The 18,276-nt window shown below is 41.0% G+C and overlaps 1 protein-coding gene across 2 annotated transcripts in view; it reads left to right on the top strand.

Moving 5' to 3' along the window:
• Pak2 (p21 (RAC1) activated kinase 2) overlaps positions 1-18,276 on the top strand; it is a 63,053-nt gene that overhangs the window by 14,637 nt on the left and 30,140 nt on the right. For both annotated transcript variants that reach the window (NM_177326.3, XM_006522072.4), the window contains exon 2: positions 12,323-12,530. In NM_177326.3, coding sequence (NP_796300.1) covers positions 12,344-12,530 — 187 coding nt within the window. In that variant the 5' untranslated portion in view covers positions 12,323-12,343. The remainder of the gene's footprint in view (positions 1-12,322; positions 12,531-18,276) is intronic.

The following is an 18,276-nucleotide window of genomic DNA, read 5'->3' as shown; positions in this document are numbered from 1 at the left end:
TTAATTATTGGATTCTTACAAGATTTATTTTTCTTTTATATGTCTGCTGAATTCCTGCATGTGTGTGTGAGTACCATGTGTGTGCCTGATGCCCTAGAAGGCTAGAGGAGGGAGGAACTGGATGCCTTGAAGTTGTGAGCTACCAAGTGGATACTGGGAGTCATACTCAATGTTCTTAATGCTGAGCCATTGCTCAGGTTTTTCTAGCCCCACTTCTTAGATTCTTTGTCTTTTCTCTCTCTCTCTTTTTTTAATCCAAAGTACATTTAAAAAATCTTTCTTTTAAATATCAACCAGCTTGCTGCTTTGATTCACTTGTGGAGACTGTACATTAATTTTCTAGGAAGTGCTCTCTGTGTCATAAGACAGTCTCTAATGTAAAGATATTCTATAACCATTTAAAGAAGTTTGACTGTCACATCAGTCTTTAGCTTGAAGTATAACTAGATAATGTGTTTGTAGATGTAGATATAGACCTGTTCCTTTGCCTGGATCCCTCTTAGCAAAGGGTGAGACAGAGGGCTTATGTAAGTTTACCTTATTAGGAAGTAGATTCCCAAGAACAGAAGTGTGAGGAAAGGGAAGTGAGGCCTGGAAGGAGTATTAGCGGCTAAAGGGAGGTGTAACCAGTAGCTCCTGCGTCGTCCCATCCAACACAGCGTGTGCTGCCAGAGTCAGTTTATGTGGGTGCAACATAACACGGCAGAATTGTGAATTGTTGCTTACCGTGCTGTGCCTGACCTCAACAAAAAGCTGTTTGCTGGGGTAGTAGCTCGAGCAAGCTGAGCCCAGAGAATCTGAAAAGCTACAAGTAATGCAATATCAGAAACTAACTTTACAATACAAAATGTTTTCCTATTAGGATGAGCTAAACATAATTATATATCTGTATAATTTTTCTTCCAAGGCATACTGGGCTTTTGGTCTTCCATATGTTTTAAAATTGGTCCCATTGTCTCACAAAGAATAGAATTGATGAAGATTGTAATGAATCTGTAGATCAGTTTGAGGGATGTCGATTGTGTACAATTTTGAGCAAATTCATAAACATTAATATCTCTTTCCACCTAGGACTTTAATATCTTTCAGTACATTTCCCCCTTTTAGACATGTTGTAAGCCCACAGTTCCCAAGCTATGTGTACACTCCAAGGCACCCCACTGAGTTCATAGGCTCCACGGAGTGTTCTTAGATTTTAAGTTAAACAGTGAACAAAATGTATTGGTCTCAGCAGTCTTCTAGTTCCAGGAAAACTAGCTTCAACTTGGGGTTGTAAGGTATTTGATGCCCAGCTTAGTGAAGTGGCTGTTGAGCTGGACTGGTGACAGTCATTGTGGGAGTCAGGGTGGGTAAGTCAGGGGCTTGAAACTTGCAGTGTCCATTGAATAATGTTTCCCATTCAAAGCATCCTTTCCTCTCCATGTACATGTAGTATATTTTCAGAGAAATTCTACCTTTTAAAGACATGAATGGCAAATCAAATTGTTTCAACCAGTTCAATAAAGAGATGGCGTGGTTAAACATTTTACTTTTGGTGTTGGGTACCATGCAGTAATTAATCTGAGAGGGACATAGTGAACTGAGAATATGTTCTAGGAACTTTCTGTTTTTAATGTTACTATAAATGATAGTTTCAGCCAAACTAGTCTCAGGCAGGTGGTGGTAGTGCACACCAGGGAGTGGAGAAAGATGGATCTCTGAGTTTAAGGCCAGCCTGGTCAACAATGAGTTCCAAGGACAGCCAGGGCTACATAGAGGAACCCTGTCTTGGAAGAGGGTGAGGGGGAGACAATCAATCAATGATAGTCTTTAGTCTTTACTTGAATTTCATAGGCATTCGTTTGTGATAATAATACTTATTTGGAGACAAAAGAATTTGGAAATAGAAATTTAGATGGTGTGATAGTTAACATTGGTTGTGACCCTGACAGGATTTATAATAACCATGAAAACAAAACTCTGTGCATGTGTGAGGGGTGTCTGGATTAGGTGTGTTGTGGGAAGAACCATCCTAACTCTGGACGCCACCAGTTCATAGACTAGGATCCTAGACTGAATAAAAAGAAGCTGAGAACTGCGCTTTGTCTCTGCCTCCTGAATGTGACTGTGATGTGGCCAGCAGCCTCATTTCCTGCCATCATGCCCTCCCCACCATGGTGGACTGTACATTCAAACTCTGAGCCACAGCAATCAGCAAAAAAAAAGTTCTTCTGTAAGCTGTTTTTGTTTGGTATTACAGCAACAAGAAAAGTAGCTGGTGAAACTTCAAAATTCTTTGCATATCTGCCATCCCCCACCCTACCTTTGTGAAAGAGTCATAGTGTTATCAGTCATAGTGTTATCAGTTTCCTGGTGACTGAAGGAAGGGTCTGAACAGAAAGGTTCACTTTATTTTCAAGATACAACAACGAATGGTAGCAGTTTGCTTAAATTGGCTAGCATTGTTTATTTGAAAAACATTTTCGGGCTGGTGAGATGGCTCAGTGGGTAAGAGCACCCGACTGCTCTTCCGAAGGTCCGAAGTTCAAATCCCAGCAACCACATGGTGGCTCACGACCATCCGTAATGAGATCTGACTCCCTCTTCTGGAGTGTTTGAAGACAGCTACAGTGTACTTATATATAATAAAAATAAATACATCTTTAAAAAGAAAAGAAAAGAAAAGAAAAACATTTTCAGGTTTTGTTGTCCGTGTAATACCTTGCTATGTACTTTTAGATAAAGCAAAAAAGATATGCCAGACATGGTGGTACCCATGTGATCCCAGCAATCTGTAGGCTGAGGCAGGGTGGAAAGTCCAGGCTGCACTTTCACCAATGGCCTTCCATGGCCTCTCACAGTGCCAAGCCTCAGCTGCTCTGCTCAACTCCTTCATGCCTTCAAAACCAGTACCACCTGGGTGACCCTTACACGTTACCAAGTCCAGCCAGAGCACAAGGTACAACTTTGGCTATATCTGGAACGCAGCCACTGTGCTCTCAGAAAACACTTCCCAGAAGATGTCACCTCAATGATGCTGGTCTCTTCTTAATCACCGCTAATTTCTTAGCTCCAGCTAACCAGCATCAAAAGTCCCAGTAATGCAAAGTTTTTGCTTTAGTAGTTCTGGTATCTTGTTAATCACAGCTGATTCTTCAGCCCCAGCTATGTTGGGAGCCTTTCTATCTATCCTCCCTCTGCAAATCTATAAAGTTAGTGTCTTCCCCACAGGAGTAGAGAGCTCAGAAGAGGAATAAAATACATCATATTAGGTAATGTAGTGGCAGTGTCCTAATTTGGTCAGTATGTTTAATATGCAATGCAGAAAGTTCCCATTGTAGTTATCATTGAATGTGTAAAGACAAGATGAAAGTTAGCAGTCACTACTCAGTTCTGGTCGTCTGGCAGCTCACAACAGTCTGTCTGTAACTCCAGATCCAGGCAATCTAACCCCCCACAACCCCACCCCCGCCGACTTCCACCAGCACTAGGCATGCATGGGGTGCACACACACACACACACACACACACACACACACACGTATACATATATATGCAGGCAAATATTTGTACACAGAAAATAAACCTTAAAAAGTAGCATGGTCAAGCATACCTGTAATCCTGGCACTTGGAAGATGAAGGCAGAAAGACAGAAGTTTGGGACTAGTGAGATGGCTCAGTGGGTAAGAGCACTGACTGCTCTTCCAAAGGTCCTGAGTTCAAATCCCAGCAACCACATGGTGGCTCATAACCACCCATAATGAAATCTGACACCCTCTTCTGGTGTGTCAGAAGACAGCCACAGTGTACTTATGTATAATAAGTAAATCTTTGGGCCGGAGTGAGCAGGGACTGGGCGAGTGGAGTTGACCGGAGCGAGCACGATTGACTGGAATGAGCAGATGTCCTAAATATTCAATTCCCAAAGTAGGTAGGCTCCTAATGTAGTAGGTTGAGAATTAGTGGTCTGTAATAAATGGCCCACTCACTCTATCTATTTTCAGTTTGTTTTTGGATTCACTAAAATCTTGTTTTATTTACTAGCATTTGTTTGTATACTAAATTTTTAAAACTTTTGCTTTTACATTTATTTGATTTGTATATGTATGTGTGTGGAGGTCAGAGGAAAATTTGTACATGGTGTAGCATTCCTTCCACCATGTAGTTTCTGGAGATGGAAAGAACCAGGTTGTCAGGCTTGGCAGAAAGTATCTTTGCCCATAGAGCCATCTCCCTGGCCCCATGACATAAATCTTTTGATCAGTCCCATGAACTTGTGTTTGTCTGAGTTCCTTACAAGTCTTCTCTGCGTTCCTACACCTCTCTGCATCAAGTCTTTGCTTTGGAGCTTTGCCATCTTGGCCTGATGTTCTGACTGGCATACTCTGGTGAACACTTCCTTTCCAGTGTGGGAGCCTCTGACTCAGTGTATGGCCGCACCTGCAGGTAGTCGGGGCTCGTTCTCATCTGTACTTAAGCTCACAGAGGTTCGTAAGGTTTGGGATGCCATGGTGTCAGTGTAGAAAGAGATTGTTAGAGTTCTGGTCAGTGTTGTTATATTAGTAAGTTCCTGAAAACATAAAGTAAAATTTTGCATCATGAACCATGTTTTCTGGTAATGTGTTTTTCACTTCTGTGTCATAGCTGATCCCAGTAGATAATATAAATTCATTTCCACTAGTTAGACTGACTGAGTCCAGACACCACTTCCTTATTTCTGTCGTGTATTTAGCTACTTCTGGTCTTCTTCAGAACACAATTGAGGAATTGTGTTGAGGCTCATCACAGTTAAACAATGGGCCTCTTAGAGAGTACAGTGTGTTTTGGCACACTTTTTGTTTTGCCTACTTGTTTGTTACTGAAAAGTATCAAAAAGTGAAAGGATTGGAGAGAGGCACTACTTACTTTTTTTTTTTTCATACAGCATTTTTGAGTAGTGGTAAAACAATATAGGCTATATTATCATTTTATTATGAAGTGTGTTTGACTTGGTTTGGGGACAGGATTTCATGTATCTTAGGCTGTGTTCAATTATTTTTTTTCTTAAAGATTTATTTATTTATTTATTCATTCATTCATTTTTATGAATATGAGTATACTGTACTATATATACAGTATGTATACAGACAGTATGCTGTCTTCAGACACACCAGAAGAAGCCATCAGATCCCTCTTCACAGATGGCTGTGAGCCACTGTGTGGTTGCTGGGACTTTTTGAAGAGCAATTGGTGCTCTTAACTGTTGAGCCAGCTCTCCAGCCCTGTGTTCAACTCTTCATGCATCCAAGAATGACTTTGAAGTTCTTGCCTCCAACCTCTCTGTGGTAGGATGCATGCGCCCCTTGTCTGGTTTTGTACAGTGCTAGGGACTGACTACCACTAAGCAGGCACTCTTTACCAACTAAGCCTCATCTCCAGTCCTGTGAGTTGTTTTTGTGTCTATTGTACCTGTCTAAAATATAAGGTTAAAGAATTTTATTGGGACCTTACCAGGCACTTTTTAGGCACTTAACACTGTCTGTAGGAGCAGTGCACAAAAAGCTGCGTTGTGGGAAAGAGACTAAGGCCATAAGTCAGCAGTGAGGGGCAAGTACAAGCTTTTCAAAGGTAACCCTGTTAGTGTGACCTGCTTTATCTGTGTCTAGTGAACGGCTGGGTGAGAAAAGGACTGCTACATTCAGGAGGGATAGGCTTCACTGGGGAGCAGAGCATGGTCAACATGAGTCAGTCGGCAGTCCTGTCTAAGGTATGCACAGTCCTTGCCCTTTGGGCTGAGTGAACTTGGGGGAGAAAAGTGACGTAAGTTATTGACTAATTGTCACAGTTATAATTCAGTTCCGGAAGTCATCCAGCACACTGGATTAGTATAGAGAAAAGCATGAGGAATGTTGGTTTTCTAACATATAATTTAATATCAGAATTTATGTAAGGTAGGGATCTTCTACTGCTATACTCCACGGTTTTTATAAGGCTTGGGGTCTGGTACTAGGATTAGATCTGTGTCATGTTTTAGGTAAGTCTCTTACTTCTTGATACTCGCCTGTGAAATGTGGCAGGTAATGTGTGTCAAAGTAATGCCCCAGAGCAAGTAGCGAGTGTGAAGGAAAGAAGAGCTGCGGGACTCAGAGGGAAGTAAGAATGTTCTCATCTCTCGGTTCTCAGGTTATAGCTGCTTTTCTCCAAGTCCTAGAATTTGAGCTAACTTGAAGAAATAAAGTTTATTTTAAATTTTGTGTGGATTTAGTTGGCCTCATTTTTATTGTAGATAAAAGTTTTCTCACAAAAGATCAAGATTCAATTACCATTCAATACCTTGTTTACTGAGGAGTTGTTTGATTTTCTAACATACGTACTTTTACATCAGAATTTATGTAAAGTAGGGATCTTCTACCACTGTCCTCCACAGTTTTTATAAGATGGATGAGAGCTCAGATGGTCAGGGTAGCTGTCTCCAAGCCTCATGACCTGAGTCTGATCCTCAGGACCCACACAGAAAGGAGCAAATTCACTGTTTCAAGTTGTTTGCTGACCTAACATACTCCTTCATGTGCATCCTGAATGGATGGATGGATGGATAGATGGATGGATGGATGGATGGATGATTTAAAAGCAAAAATAGGTCTGGAGAGATGGTTTGGTGGGTAAAACACGCCAAGCTAGTGTCAGGGCCTTAGTTTGGATCCCCAAAACCCATGTAAAGCCAGATATAGTAGTACATATTCCTGGTGTTCCTATAACAAGAAGAGAGAGATGGAAACAGGAGAATTCCTCAGAAACTCATGAGCCAGATAGCCTGGCATGCACAGCGGTAAATGAGACCCTGGCTCAAAACATGGAAAGCAAGGGCTTATCCATGAAGTTACCATTTGACCTCCAAATGTGTGCTTACACATTCTCAAGAAGATTAAATAACAAAGACAAGGGGACTAGATAGCTTCTTCCAGAGGACAAAGTTCAGTTATTGGCACCTACATTAGGTGACTCACAGCCTCTAGTAACTCCAACTCCAGTGGATCAGATGTCTTCTTTTGGCTACCTCGAGCAACCCCACACAGGCAAAACTCACACAAGCACACACACATAATTTTTTTAAATATAAAAGACAAAATATATATCTATACATGAATGCAAGTAGAGTTAAAATATCCACCAAGATAGCTATGAGAGAGATGTCACCTGTCTATCTGAGCAGAGCATTAAAAGGTGACAGGCAGTCTTGGCATTACAGCCACACTGCCTTATTAAAATGAACTCTAATGTCCAAAAACTGTTATTTTGTGTTTGTACCACAGTAAGAGCCAAGATTTTAAGCTCTACTCAAAACAAAACAAAACAAACAAAAAGACTTTTTATCTATTTATGTTCATTAAAAACTAATAGTGATATATTATTTTAAAATGTCATACACAAAAATTAATTGATTGTGCTGTTTGTTAATATATTTGGAGTTATTTAAAATTCATATTGAGAAAAATGTATGTATTTTCAGTTACTGTAGACAAACATCTACATAAGACTGTTCAACTGATTGTTGTTTTATATCAAACAACTTTTATAATACTCATTTTTATTGTTAAAATATTTTATAAATTTTAAAGAATATGGTAAAAAAAGGTATTGCAGGTTTTGAAGGGGGCTCTCTGGGAGGAGTTGGGGTACAAAAGGGAAAGAAGAATGTGATTTACTCAAAATATGTTTTTAAATGTTAACAAATTCAGATTTTAAAAAAAAGCATTCTCTTTGGACTACTTAATGGTATTTATTTATTTGTTCCCTTAGTTGACTGCCATTCTGACTACTGGTAAGCTGGAATCTCAGCCTAGCCTTGATTTGCATTTCCCTGATGGTGTCTTGAGACTGGGCATTCTTTATGTGTTTATTGATGTTTGTATTTCAGATTTGTTTTGTGCCCATGTGTTTGTGAATGCCACAGTACCAGAGGACAAAGTTGGAATTCAGTTCTCTTCCTGTCACCTTATAGGAGTCTATCAAAGTGTTTGTCAGGCCTGGATGTAAGCACCACTAGCTACTGAGCCACCCCCTCTGGTCCTTATTTTTTGACAACTGTTTGTTAATTTCATTAGCCCATTAATTGATTGTGCTGTTTGGTTTTGTTGTTGTTGTTGTTATTTGGGGTTTTTTTGTTTTTTGTTTTAGTTCTTTGTATATTCTGTCAGGTATGTCCAGCCTGCAGTTCATGGGCCACATGGATAGAAAGAGACCCAAAACAAAATATTAAACAGTTCAAATATTATGAGTTTTTGGTCTTTTTGTATGTGTGTGATTTAGTTTTTTAGTTTATAGATGATACTGTGTTGCAGTAGCAAAGGCTGAATACACTTTATTGAACCTCTATGATATATATATATCTGGGCAAGTTCCCCTCATTATCTGGGCTGCCTCTCACTTGGTTAACTGTTTCCTTTATTGTACAGAAGCTGTCATGTCATGATGCCCCATTTGTCCCTTGTTGACCTTATTTCCTGAGTGAGAGCTCACTCAGAACAGTGTTGAGTATTTGCCCTAGTTTTCCTTTAGCAGTTTCAGAATTTAAGGGCCCTGTTCAGAGCCTCTGTGCCTGTGCCTGTGTCTTAAATGTTTTCTCTCTAGCAGTTTCAGAATTTTGATCTTACATTAAGATCTTTGATCCATTTCAGGTTGATTTTGTGAGACACAAGGATCTAATTCTTCTCCATATGGACATCAGTTCGCCTAGCACGGATTGTTGAAGAAGCTGTCTTTTCTCCAATGTATATTCTTAACATCTTTGTCAAAAATCATGTTTTAGAGCCGGGCGTGGTGGCACACACCTTTAATCCCAACACTTGGGAGGCAGAGGCAGGCGGATTTCTGAGTTCGAGGCCAGCCTGGTCTACAGAGTGAGTTCCAGGACAGCCAGGGCTATACAGAGAAACCCTGTCTCAAAAAACCAAAAATAAATAAATTTTTAAAAATCATGTTTTGGGGGGCTGGAGAGATGGCTCAGTGGTTATGAGCACTGACTGCTCTTCCAGAGGTCCTGAGTTCAATTCCCAGCAACTACATGGTGGCTCATAACCATCTGTAATGGGATCTGATGCCCTCTTCTGGTGTCTGAAGACAGTTACAGTGTACTCATATAAATAAAGTAAAATTTAAAAAAGAGACTTAAAAACCCCAGATTTTGTAGCTGTGGAGTTTCATATCTGAGTTCTGTTCAGCTGGTCTGGATGTCTGTTTTTTGTGCCAGTGCTATGCTCCTGTTGTTACCATGGCTTGGTAAGCTGAAGTAGTCAGGTATGGTGTTACCTCTAGCATTTTTATTTTTGCTAAGGATTGCATTGGTTCCCTAGGTCTTTTGTGCTTCTTTCTTAACTTTAAAATACTTTTTCCTATTTCTGTTAGGAGTGGCATTGGAAATTTGATGATTGCCTTAAATCAATAGATTGCTTGCTTTTTTTTTTTTGGTTTTTCGAGACAGGGTTTCTCTGTATAGCCCTGGCTGTCCTGGAACTCACTTTGTAGACCAGGTTGGCCTCGAACTCAGAAATTCACCTGCCTCTGCCTCCCAAGTGCTGAGATAAAAGACGTGTGCCACCACACCCGGCAGATGGCTATTTTATAATATTAATTGTACTAATCCAAAAGTGTGGTAGTTTTTTTTCCATCTTCTAGTGTCTTCAATTTCTTTGATGTTTTAAAGGTTTCATTTTAGAGGTCTATTACTTCTTTTGGTTGGATTTATTCCACTGTTTTGTTTTGGTTTTGAGGCAGTATACAGTTGTGGGGTTATTTCCCTGCTTTCTCAGAATGTTTACTGTCAATGTGTAGGAAAACTACTGATCTCTTGTCTCTAGCTAAGACTTGAAGTGCTATTGAAATTAGAGCAGAGGTCTGGAGAGATGGCTCAGCAGTTAAGAGCACTGACTGTTCTTCCAAAGGTCATGAGTTCAAATCCCAGCAACCACATGGTGGCTCACAACCATCCTTAATAAGATCTGAGGCCCTCTTCTGGTGTGTCTGAAGACAGCTACAGTGTACTTAGATATAATAATAAATAAATCTTTAAAAAAAAAAGAAAAGAAATTAGAGCAGAGAAAGCGGGTATCGTTAGCTTTGATCTGGGCGTGAACTTTGCTTAGTTAGGAGGGTTTTGTTGTTCTTTTAATTGTTCCAATATCATTGTTTATTACAGATCTACTTCAATTATTTACCTTATATCGGTTTAATTATATAGTAGGCTATCTACATCTAGAAGTTGGTCATTTCTATTAGATTTTACAATTTAGTGGAATGTAAGTTTTTAAGGTATGTCCTTATGATTTTCTGAATTTCATTGATCTTTGTTATAATGTCTCTTAATTTTAAACTTCTCTTTGTTGAGGTGTTTTGTTTTGTTTATTTTGGCTAAGAGTTTGTTGATCAATCTTACTCTTTTCAGAGAACAACCAAATTTTCATTTCATTGATTCTTTGTATTTTCATTTCCATTTCATCAGTCTTGATTAGTGGCACATTCTTTTAGGAAAGTTCATGTGAAAGACTAAAGTCAGTCACAAGGCTCTTGTGCATCCAGATTGAAGAAGTGTTGATTGGCAGGTTTAAAAGCTAGGAAACTGGGGGCTAGGGAGATGTCTCAAGGGGCAGAGGTTAAGAAAGAGCACTGGCTGCTCTTCCAGAGAATTCCCAGCAGCCACATAGTTAGTTTATATCATTCTGACACCTCACACAGACATACATGCAGGCAAAACACCAATCAGTGCTCTAAAAATACATAATCTAAAGAACTGCATATGGGGAGATGGCTCAGTCAACATAGTGTTTGTTGTACAAATAACAGAGCCTGGACTTGGGTCCCAAGCGCCTATATAAAAAAGTTAGGTGTTTTGCCGGGCGTGGTGGCGCACGCCTTTAATCCCAGCACTCGGGAGGCAGAGGCAGGCGGATTTCTGAGTTTGAGGCCAGCCTGGTCTACAAAGTGAGTGCCAGGACAGCCAGGGCTGCACAGAGAAACCCTGTCTCGAAAAACAAAAAAACAAAAAAACAAAAAAAAAAGCTAGGTGTTTCGATCACAGTACTTGGGAGGTAGAAACAGGAGGATCCTTGGAGCTGGCTTAGCCATCTAGTCAAGGCAGTTGTTGAGTTCACGCTTAATGAGAAACCCTGTCTGAAAACTTCTGGGTCTAGAGTGGTTGAGGAGGAAGACCCCTTTATCAGCTTCTCGTCTTCCTGTGCACGTGCTCACATAAATACACATGTAAAGGAGAGCCGAGCACTCAGTCATCTCCTCTAACAGTAGACCTAGCAGAGAGAGCCAGCGTGGCTGCCCAAGGGACATACTGTTCCTCTTGGAAGATTCCATATTGTGTGGTGTGCCATTCCTTTGATCTAGCAGTTATTAGGCAGGAGGATCCCTACAGGTTTAGGTCTGATGACTTAAAAACAGAAGGGCTGGAAAGATGGCCTGGTGAGTAAGAGCAGTGGCTGCTGGAGAGGACCTGGGTTTGATTTCCAGTAGCCACATGGCAGTTCACAGCTGCCTGCAACTCCAGTTCCAGGAGATCTGACACTCTCCTCTTCTGGTACGTGGGCACATGAGTACACACATGTACACACACACACAGAGAGGCAAAACACAGCACATACAGTAAAAATAAATCATAAAAAATCCAAACTGTTGTAATTTGTTTCTCTAACGCTGTATTGAAACACTCATATTACATGAAAAATTTAAAACAAAAAATGCTGACTAGAACCAACCTGGGGAAGGAAAATATTAATTTGGCTTACAGATTGGAGTCTGTTATCAGGGAAAGCCAAGGCAAGAGCTTGAAGCAGAAACCATGAGGATTGCTGCTTATTAGTTTGTTCCTTCCCTGTGCCTTGCATGGCTTGCTTTCTTATATGACCCAGGACCCACCTAAGGGTGGCCCTGCCAGCAGTGAGCTGGGCCCTCCCACATCAGTCATTAGCTAAGAAACCACCTACAGATTTCTCCACAGGCCAGTCTGATGTTGGCAGTTTCTCAGCTAAAGGTTCTTTTTCCCAGGTGATTTCAGTTTGTATCATGGTGACGAAGATGAGGCAGCACACAAACATTTCTTCTGTATTTTGGAATCATCTCAGAGTTGTTAGGTAAATTGCTTGTAATGAGTTAGTGTGAACATGTTTTTCAAACACTTCTGTGGCTATTTAGTGGAGATTGGTTTTATGAAATTTGTTTTATCTTTGATCTTTTATCCAAATTTTGCAAATGTAAGTAACTGGATCCCATTTTTTCTAATTTGCAGTTGTGGTGGGGGTAATTACTGTCTATCCTGTCTTTAACCTTGTGATTAATTGACTGCTTTGGGTTGTCTCTTTCAGGCTGTTTCATAATTCTGAATCATGTCTGATAACGGAGAGCTAGAAGACAAGCCCCCAGCACCTCCAGTTCGGATGAGCAGTACCATTTTTAGCACCGGAGGAAAAGATCCTTTATCAGCCAATCACAGTTTGAAACCTTTGCCTTCTGTTCCAGAGGAAAAAAAACCCAGGAACAAAATCATCTCCATATTCTCTGGCACAGAAAAAGGTAAATAGCTGCTATAATTTCAGAAGTCTCACATTGGCTTATGATACGTTTGTTGCCCATCTTGATATCTTCACGGTGAATTACAAATGAGAATAAGAAAATGTGAGGGCTGGAGAGATGGCAGCAGTTGAGAGCACTTGCTGCTCTTGCAGCAGTGACCTAGGTTTGATTCCCAGCACCCACAGGACAGTTTACCAGTCTGTAACTGCAGCTCCAGGGGATCCAACACCCTTTTTTGGCTTCTATAGGCTCCACCTACACCAGGCATGCACCTGGTGCACATACATACATGCTGGCATACACTCATACAAAGTTAAAATAAACAAATCTTTACAATAAAGAATGAAAACACTTGATGCTGATAATAGGCTCTGTTAACAGAATCTCTTGGGCTTGATGGCATACTCTCACCTCGAACTTGAAAGACTGAGACAGGAGGATCATTTGAGCTCAAGAATTCAAAGCCAGCCTAGAAGTACTTAGAGTTATCCTGTCTTTTAAAAAAACAAAAACAAACAAATTCATTCATTCATTCAGAGTCTAACCATCTAGCCCAAGCTGTTGATCCTCCTGGCTGTGGGTATGTGCTGCCATACCTAGCAACATTACCTTTTTGTTTTGTTTTGTTTTTGTTGTTTTTTAAGACAGGATTTCTCTTTAGCCCTGGCTGTCCTGGAACTCACTCTGTAGACCAGGCTGGCCTCGAACTCAGAAATCTGCCTGCCTCTGCTTCCCAAGTGCTGGGATTAAAGGTGTGCACCACCAAGCCCGGCAATAGCAAGATTACCTTATCAAACTGTGCTTAATGTGCTTGCTGCAGATGGTGAATTTCTGCCCTTCATTTTCTGAGACCTTTTTACAGCTTCCTAACATTAATGAGATTTTTGATTTCCCTAGTCTATTCTGAGTGGCTTTAACAAAGTAAGACTGGGTACTTTATGCAGGTGTGGTGGTGTACACCTTAAATCCAAGCATTCAGAAGGCAGAGGCAGTTGGATCTTCATGAGTTCTAGACCAGCTTGTTTTATATATTAAGTTCCAGGTCATCCAAGACTATGTAAGTGAAACCCTGTCTCAACCCTTACTCCACTCCCCCAAAAGGTGTTGTTCATTTGGTCTGTGCTTCTGGTGGCTAGAAACTAGAAACTGCAATCAGCATAGCCGTAGTGTCAGATGAGAACAGTGTCACAGCATGGTAAAGATTCAGAAGAGGAAGCTGTGAGAGTGTTCAAATCCAGAAGCAAGCTTTTGTGGGAATATGCTCACTCAGAAGTCATTGTGCTCTCTGACACCAACATTAATTCATTCTGAAGGTGGTCATGACCCAGGTACCTTCTGTGAGGTCCTTCCCCTTAAAGTTCCAGCCACCTTTCTGTACTGTTTATTGTTGTTGTTGGGGTTTTTTGTTTTGTTTTGTTTTGTTTAGACAGTCTCCTATAGCTGAGGCTGGCATCAATCTCTGTATGTAGCTGACAGGTCTTCTGACCGCTGGTCTTCCTGCTTCAAAGAACATGAAGAATTCCAGGCACAAAGAACTGTGCCCTACTCTTTTTATACTGCAGACTGAGGATCGAGCCTCCAGGGTGTGAACCATTAGAGAACAAGCCATAACTAAATTATTGCAGTGCTATTTAAGGGTACCTGCTTATAATGGTTAATCTCAGTTGTCAGCTTTATCTATGTATAATCAAGATGGGAACACCTGCCTACTGTGGGTGGCACATTTCCTCGCTGCAGGCCTGGACTGTCTAAGTGGGAAGGGAGCTGAGTGAAAGGAAGAAGCATCCATCTTCCCAGGCTCCTGACTGCAGGTGCAGTGTGACAGAGAAATGACACCAAGACACTGCTCGTAGAAGAATGTCAGTGCGAATGAAGCCCGAGTTCAAGTCCCAGCAACCACATGGTGGCTCACAACCATCCGTAACAAGATCTGACGCCCTCTTCTGGGGTGTCTGAAGACAGCTACAGTGTACTTACATATAATAAATAAATAAATCTTAAAAAAAAAAAAAAAGAATTGTTCTTATTGTTCAGTGGTAATATAACATTTGGTCCTATAACCTGTCATAGTCAGAATAGATTGATGCAGCTTCAACATGTCTTCTTTTAAGAACTGGCAGAGGCAGGCATTTCTATTGAGTTCAAGATCAGCCTGGTATACACAGTGAGTTCCAGGATAGCTAGGGATATGCAGAGAAACCTTGTCTCAAAAACAAACAAACAAACAAACAAACAAACGGGGCTGAGAGTAGTGACACACACCTTGGAAGAGGCAAGCAGGTCTCTTGAGTTTCAGACTAGCCAGCCAAGGCTTCAGAGTAAGACCCTGTCTCCCCCAAAAAAGAAAAAAAATCTGTTCAGGTCACTTATCCTTTTTTCCTCAGGATGTTTGTTTGTTTTGCTTATTGAATTCCTCATCTACTCTGGATATTGGTCCCTTGTTGATGAAATAGAATATTTTCTCTCACTCACCAGGTTGTTGTTTCACTTTAAGTTGTATTAGAAAAGCTTGTGCCGGGCGGTGGTGGTGCATGCCTTTAATCCCAGCACTCGGGAGGCAAGGGCAGGCGGATTTCTGAGTTCAAGGCCAGCCTGGTCTACAAAATGAGTTCCAGGACAGCCAGGGCTACACAGAGAAACCCTGACTCAAAAAACAACAACAACAAAAAGCTTGTCAGTTTGACACAACCCCATGGAATTACACTTTTTATAACAGTTCACTAAGGGATCCTTTTTGGTTGTCTACTAATGTTTGCATACTCTGTTTGAGTCACTAGGAGTAAAATGATAAGCACAGCAGGTGGTCTCTCCCCTTATGATACTAGCCCAAAAGCTAGTGGAGCTAGGACTATATAACCCATGGGTTAACATAGTGCCTAGCATATGGTGAGACCCTACGTTCATTTCAGCAGGGTGGGGAAATGTTGTAGCTTGTAATTGTGAGCTATGAAAAGTGCCACAGTGCTAGTGTAAGGTGCCTGACTAATTTGAATATTTGGGAGGGCTTCCTACAGAAATGAAATCAGCTTGAGACTAAAGAGTGGGAATGAAGCAGCATTCTAAGTGTGTTCTGTGCCTAGAGAAGAATGGCCAGGCCATAAGAGCATGTGCACTCAAGGAACTTACTGCAGGCTAATGTGACTTAACAGCAGGGCACCTGATAATGACAGGCATGTGTGATATTCACACAGAACTGCACACAGCAGAAAAGGTGGGAACGATTTGGTCACAAAGGGCCTAGTATTCTGTGGTATGGAGTTGAGATTTTTTTTTCCCCCTGGGGAATCATTGCAGAATTTCAGTCAGGACAAGAGAGCTGGCTACCTTTCTATTTGAGGTACTGGTAATAGCCATACAGAAACAAGGTCTAAGACTGACTGCCTTGAAACTGTCGGGCTTTGCAGGAGCCCTCAACCAGTTTGGTAGTTTTAATAATGAAAATGGCAGTGAGCTTAGTCATATAGCAGGTGTTGAGTTGGTGGGGCAGTCATCAACTGAGGCAGTTTTACACTCCATAATTCAGCCTGTGTGCATATTCATATCCGATGAGTTACAAAGATGATGTGTGAACATCTTTCTTGCCCAGAAATCCAGTATTAATGTTAATACTAGTATATACTTCACCTACTTCCCTGAGAATAAATACCTTGTGTGTGACAGAACAAGTTTGGTTTCTCTCGCTTGAAGCTATTGTAAATCACAAGAAAAGAAGAGTCTTCTGTTCAAGTAGATGAATGTTTTCTTTCTTCCTCTTTTCTGTTCTGGAATTCACAGTGGAATTCTAGCTCATTCTGCCAAGTGCTGGGATCGCAAGACACTAGGCTCAACTTCAGATGAGGCTGTTCTTCACAGTGACTTCAGTTAGGTGACATGGAGAAAAAGGCAGTGGCCTTAAGATTTCATGTCAACATGTGACTTGGGATTTTACTGCCTCTTCCTACTGCTGCCGTTTTGTTATTAAATAGGTTTCAGAAGTGATTCAAGAATTTTCCATGGTCTATGACAAGCAAACGTGGAAAATGGACTTACATTTTTAAACATGAATATATTTCGTCACTAAATCTAGGGTTTCTTCCTCCTCCTCTTCTTTTTCTCTTTTGTTTTGTTTTGTTTTGTTTTTTTTCGAGACTGAATTTCTCTGTGTAGCCCTGGCTGCCCTGGAACTCACTCTGTAGACCAGGCTGGCCTTGAACTCAGAAATCCCAAGTGCTGGGACTAAAGGCTAAAGGCATGTGCCACCACCACCACCCGGCTTCTCTTTTTTTTAAAAAAAAAGATTTATTTATATATTTTATGTATGAGACATACCAGAAGAGGGCATCAGATCCCATTACAGATGGTTGTGAGCCACCATGTGGTTGCTGGGAACTGAACTCAGGACCTCTAAAAGAGCAGTCAATGCTCTTAACTGCTGAGCCATCTCTCCAGCCCCCTCTCCTTCCTCTTCCTCTTTTTCCTCCTCCTCCCCTCTTCTTCCTCCTCCTTGTTTTTGGTCAGTGGTGGTGGTACACACCTTTAATCTCAACACTCAAGAGGCAGGCAGATCTCTGAGTTTAAGGCCAGCCTGGTCTATAGAAAGCATTCCATAGCAGCCAGGACTATACAGAGAAATTATATCTTAAAAAAAAAAAAAAAAAAAAAAAGGCCAGGAGTGGAGACATAACTTTATTCCTAGCACTCAGGAAGCAAAGACAGAAGCAGGAAGATCTCTGTGAGTTCTCAGACAGCCAGGGCATGATATTGTGAGAGGTACTGTTTCAAACAAACAAATTTACATTAACTAAGCCTGTGTGCATGCAAGTGGCTTTGAATCAGGGTGCATGTGTAGAAGTCAAAAGACACCTTGTGAGAGTTGGTTTTTTCCTTCTACCACGGGTGTCCAGGGGATCAAGCTCAGGTCGTCAGGCTTGGCAGCAGGGATCTTTACCCACTGAGGCACTTTGCTTGCCTGTCATTTTTATTTGATTGGACTAATAATATATCTTGGTACATCTCTGGGCTGCTCAGTCACGTTCATGTTTTCCTGTAATGTTTTCTATAGCCCTTAACATTTATGAAACATTCTGTCCATACCAGCTGGCCTCCCTTATTTATAATCTGGCCACCACAACTATGGTGATTTTCTGGAACTCAGATAGTCACCCTGTAAAACAGCTGGCTGGAATGTTAGGACAGTGTGGGACAGTGTGGTTTATGTAGCTTGAAGTTGGTGCCCATGTTGGACTAGATACCCATGATGAAGGACATATAGCATCTTTCCCAGTAGTATACATTGGGAAGTGGTGAGGAAGTTCCCAGGAGAAAAGCTTCGGAGGAGGGTTGGGTTTTTGGTTTTTTTTTAATGTTTTTCTTAATACACAAGGTTTTGTTTCTCTGTCATTTCTACAAAAACGGTATACAAATTAAACTATTAGTGTATAGCCAGCAAATACTTTCTCCTGTTTGCAGTATGAGTGTAAGTACAGGGACAAAAAGAGAACTAGAAGTTCTAGCCTCCGATTACTCTAGTCAGTCTGTGGAAAATGAAAGGTTGCATAGGGAAGGTGTAATTGTGTGTTTTCGTAAAGACAAAATTTTTTGAAAGCTTAATAATTACTTTCCCTCTACTCCTTTCCATAATTGATGTGACCTGCCTTCTTGCCACATCTCTTGTTGATAAATATATGTACCTGGAGGATCTAGAGGAAGTATGGACATTTTTCAGAAATGTGTCATTACTGGTCAAAAAGTGGTATTGTTTCCTGTG

This window comes from Mus musculus, chromosome 16, assembly GCF_000001635.26.
Source record: "Mus musculus strain C57BL/6J chromosome 16, GRCm38.p6 C57BL/6J".
Classification (NCBI taxonomy): Eukaryota; Metazoa; Chordata; class Mammalia; order Rodentia; family Muridae; genus Mus; species Mus musculus.
This window is presented reverse-complemented; position numbering and strand designations above follow the sequence as displayed.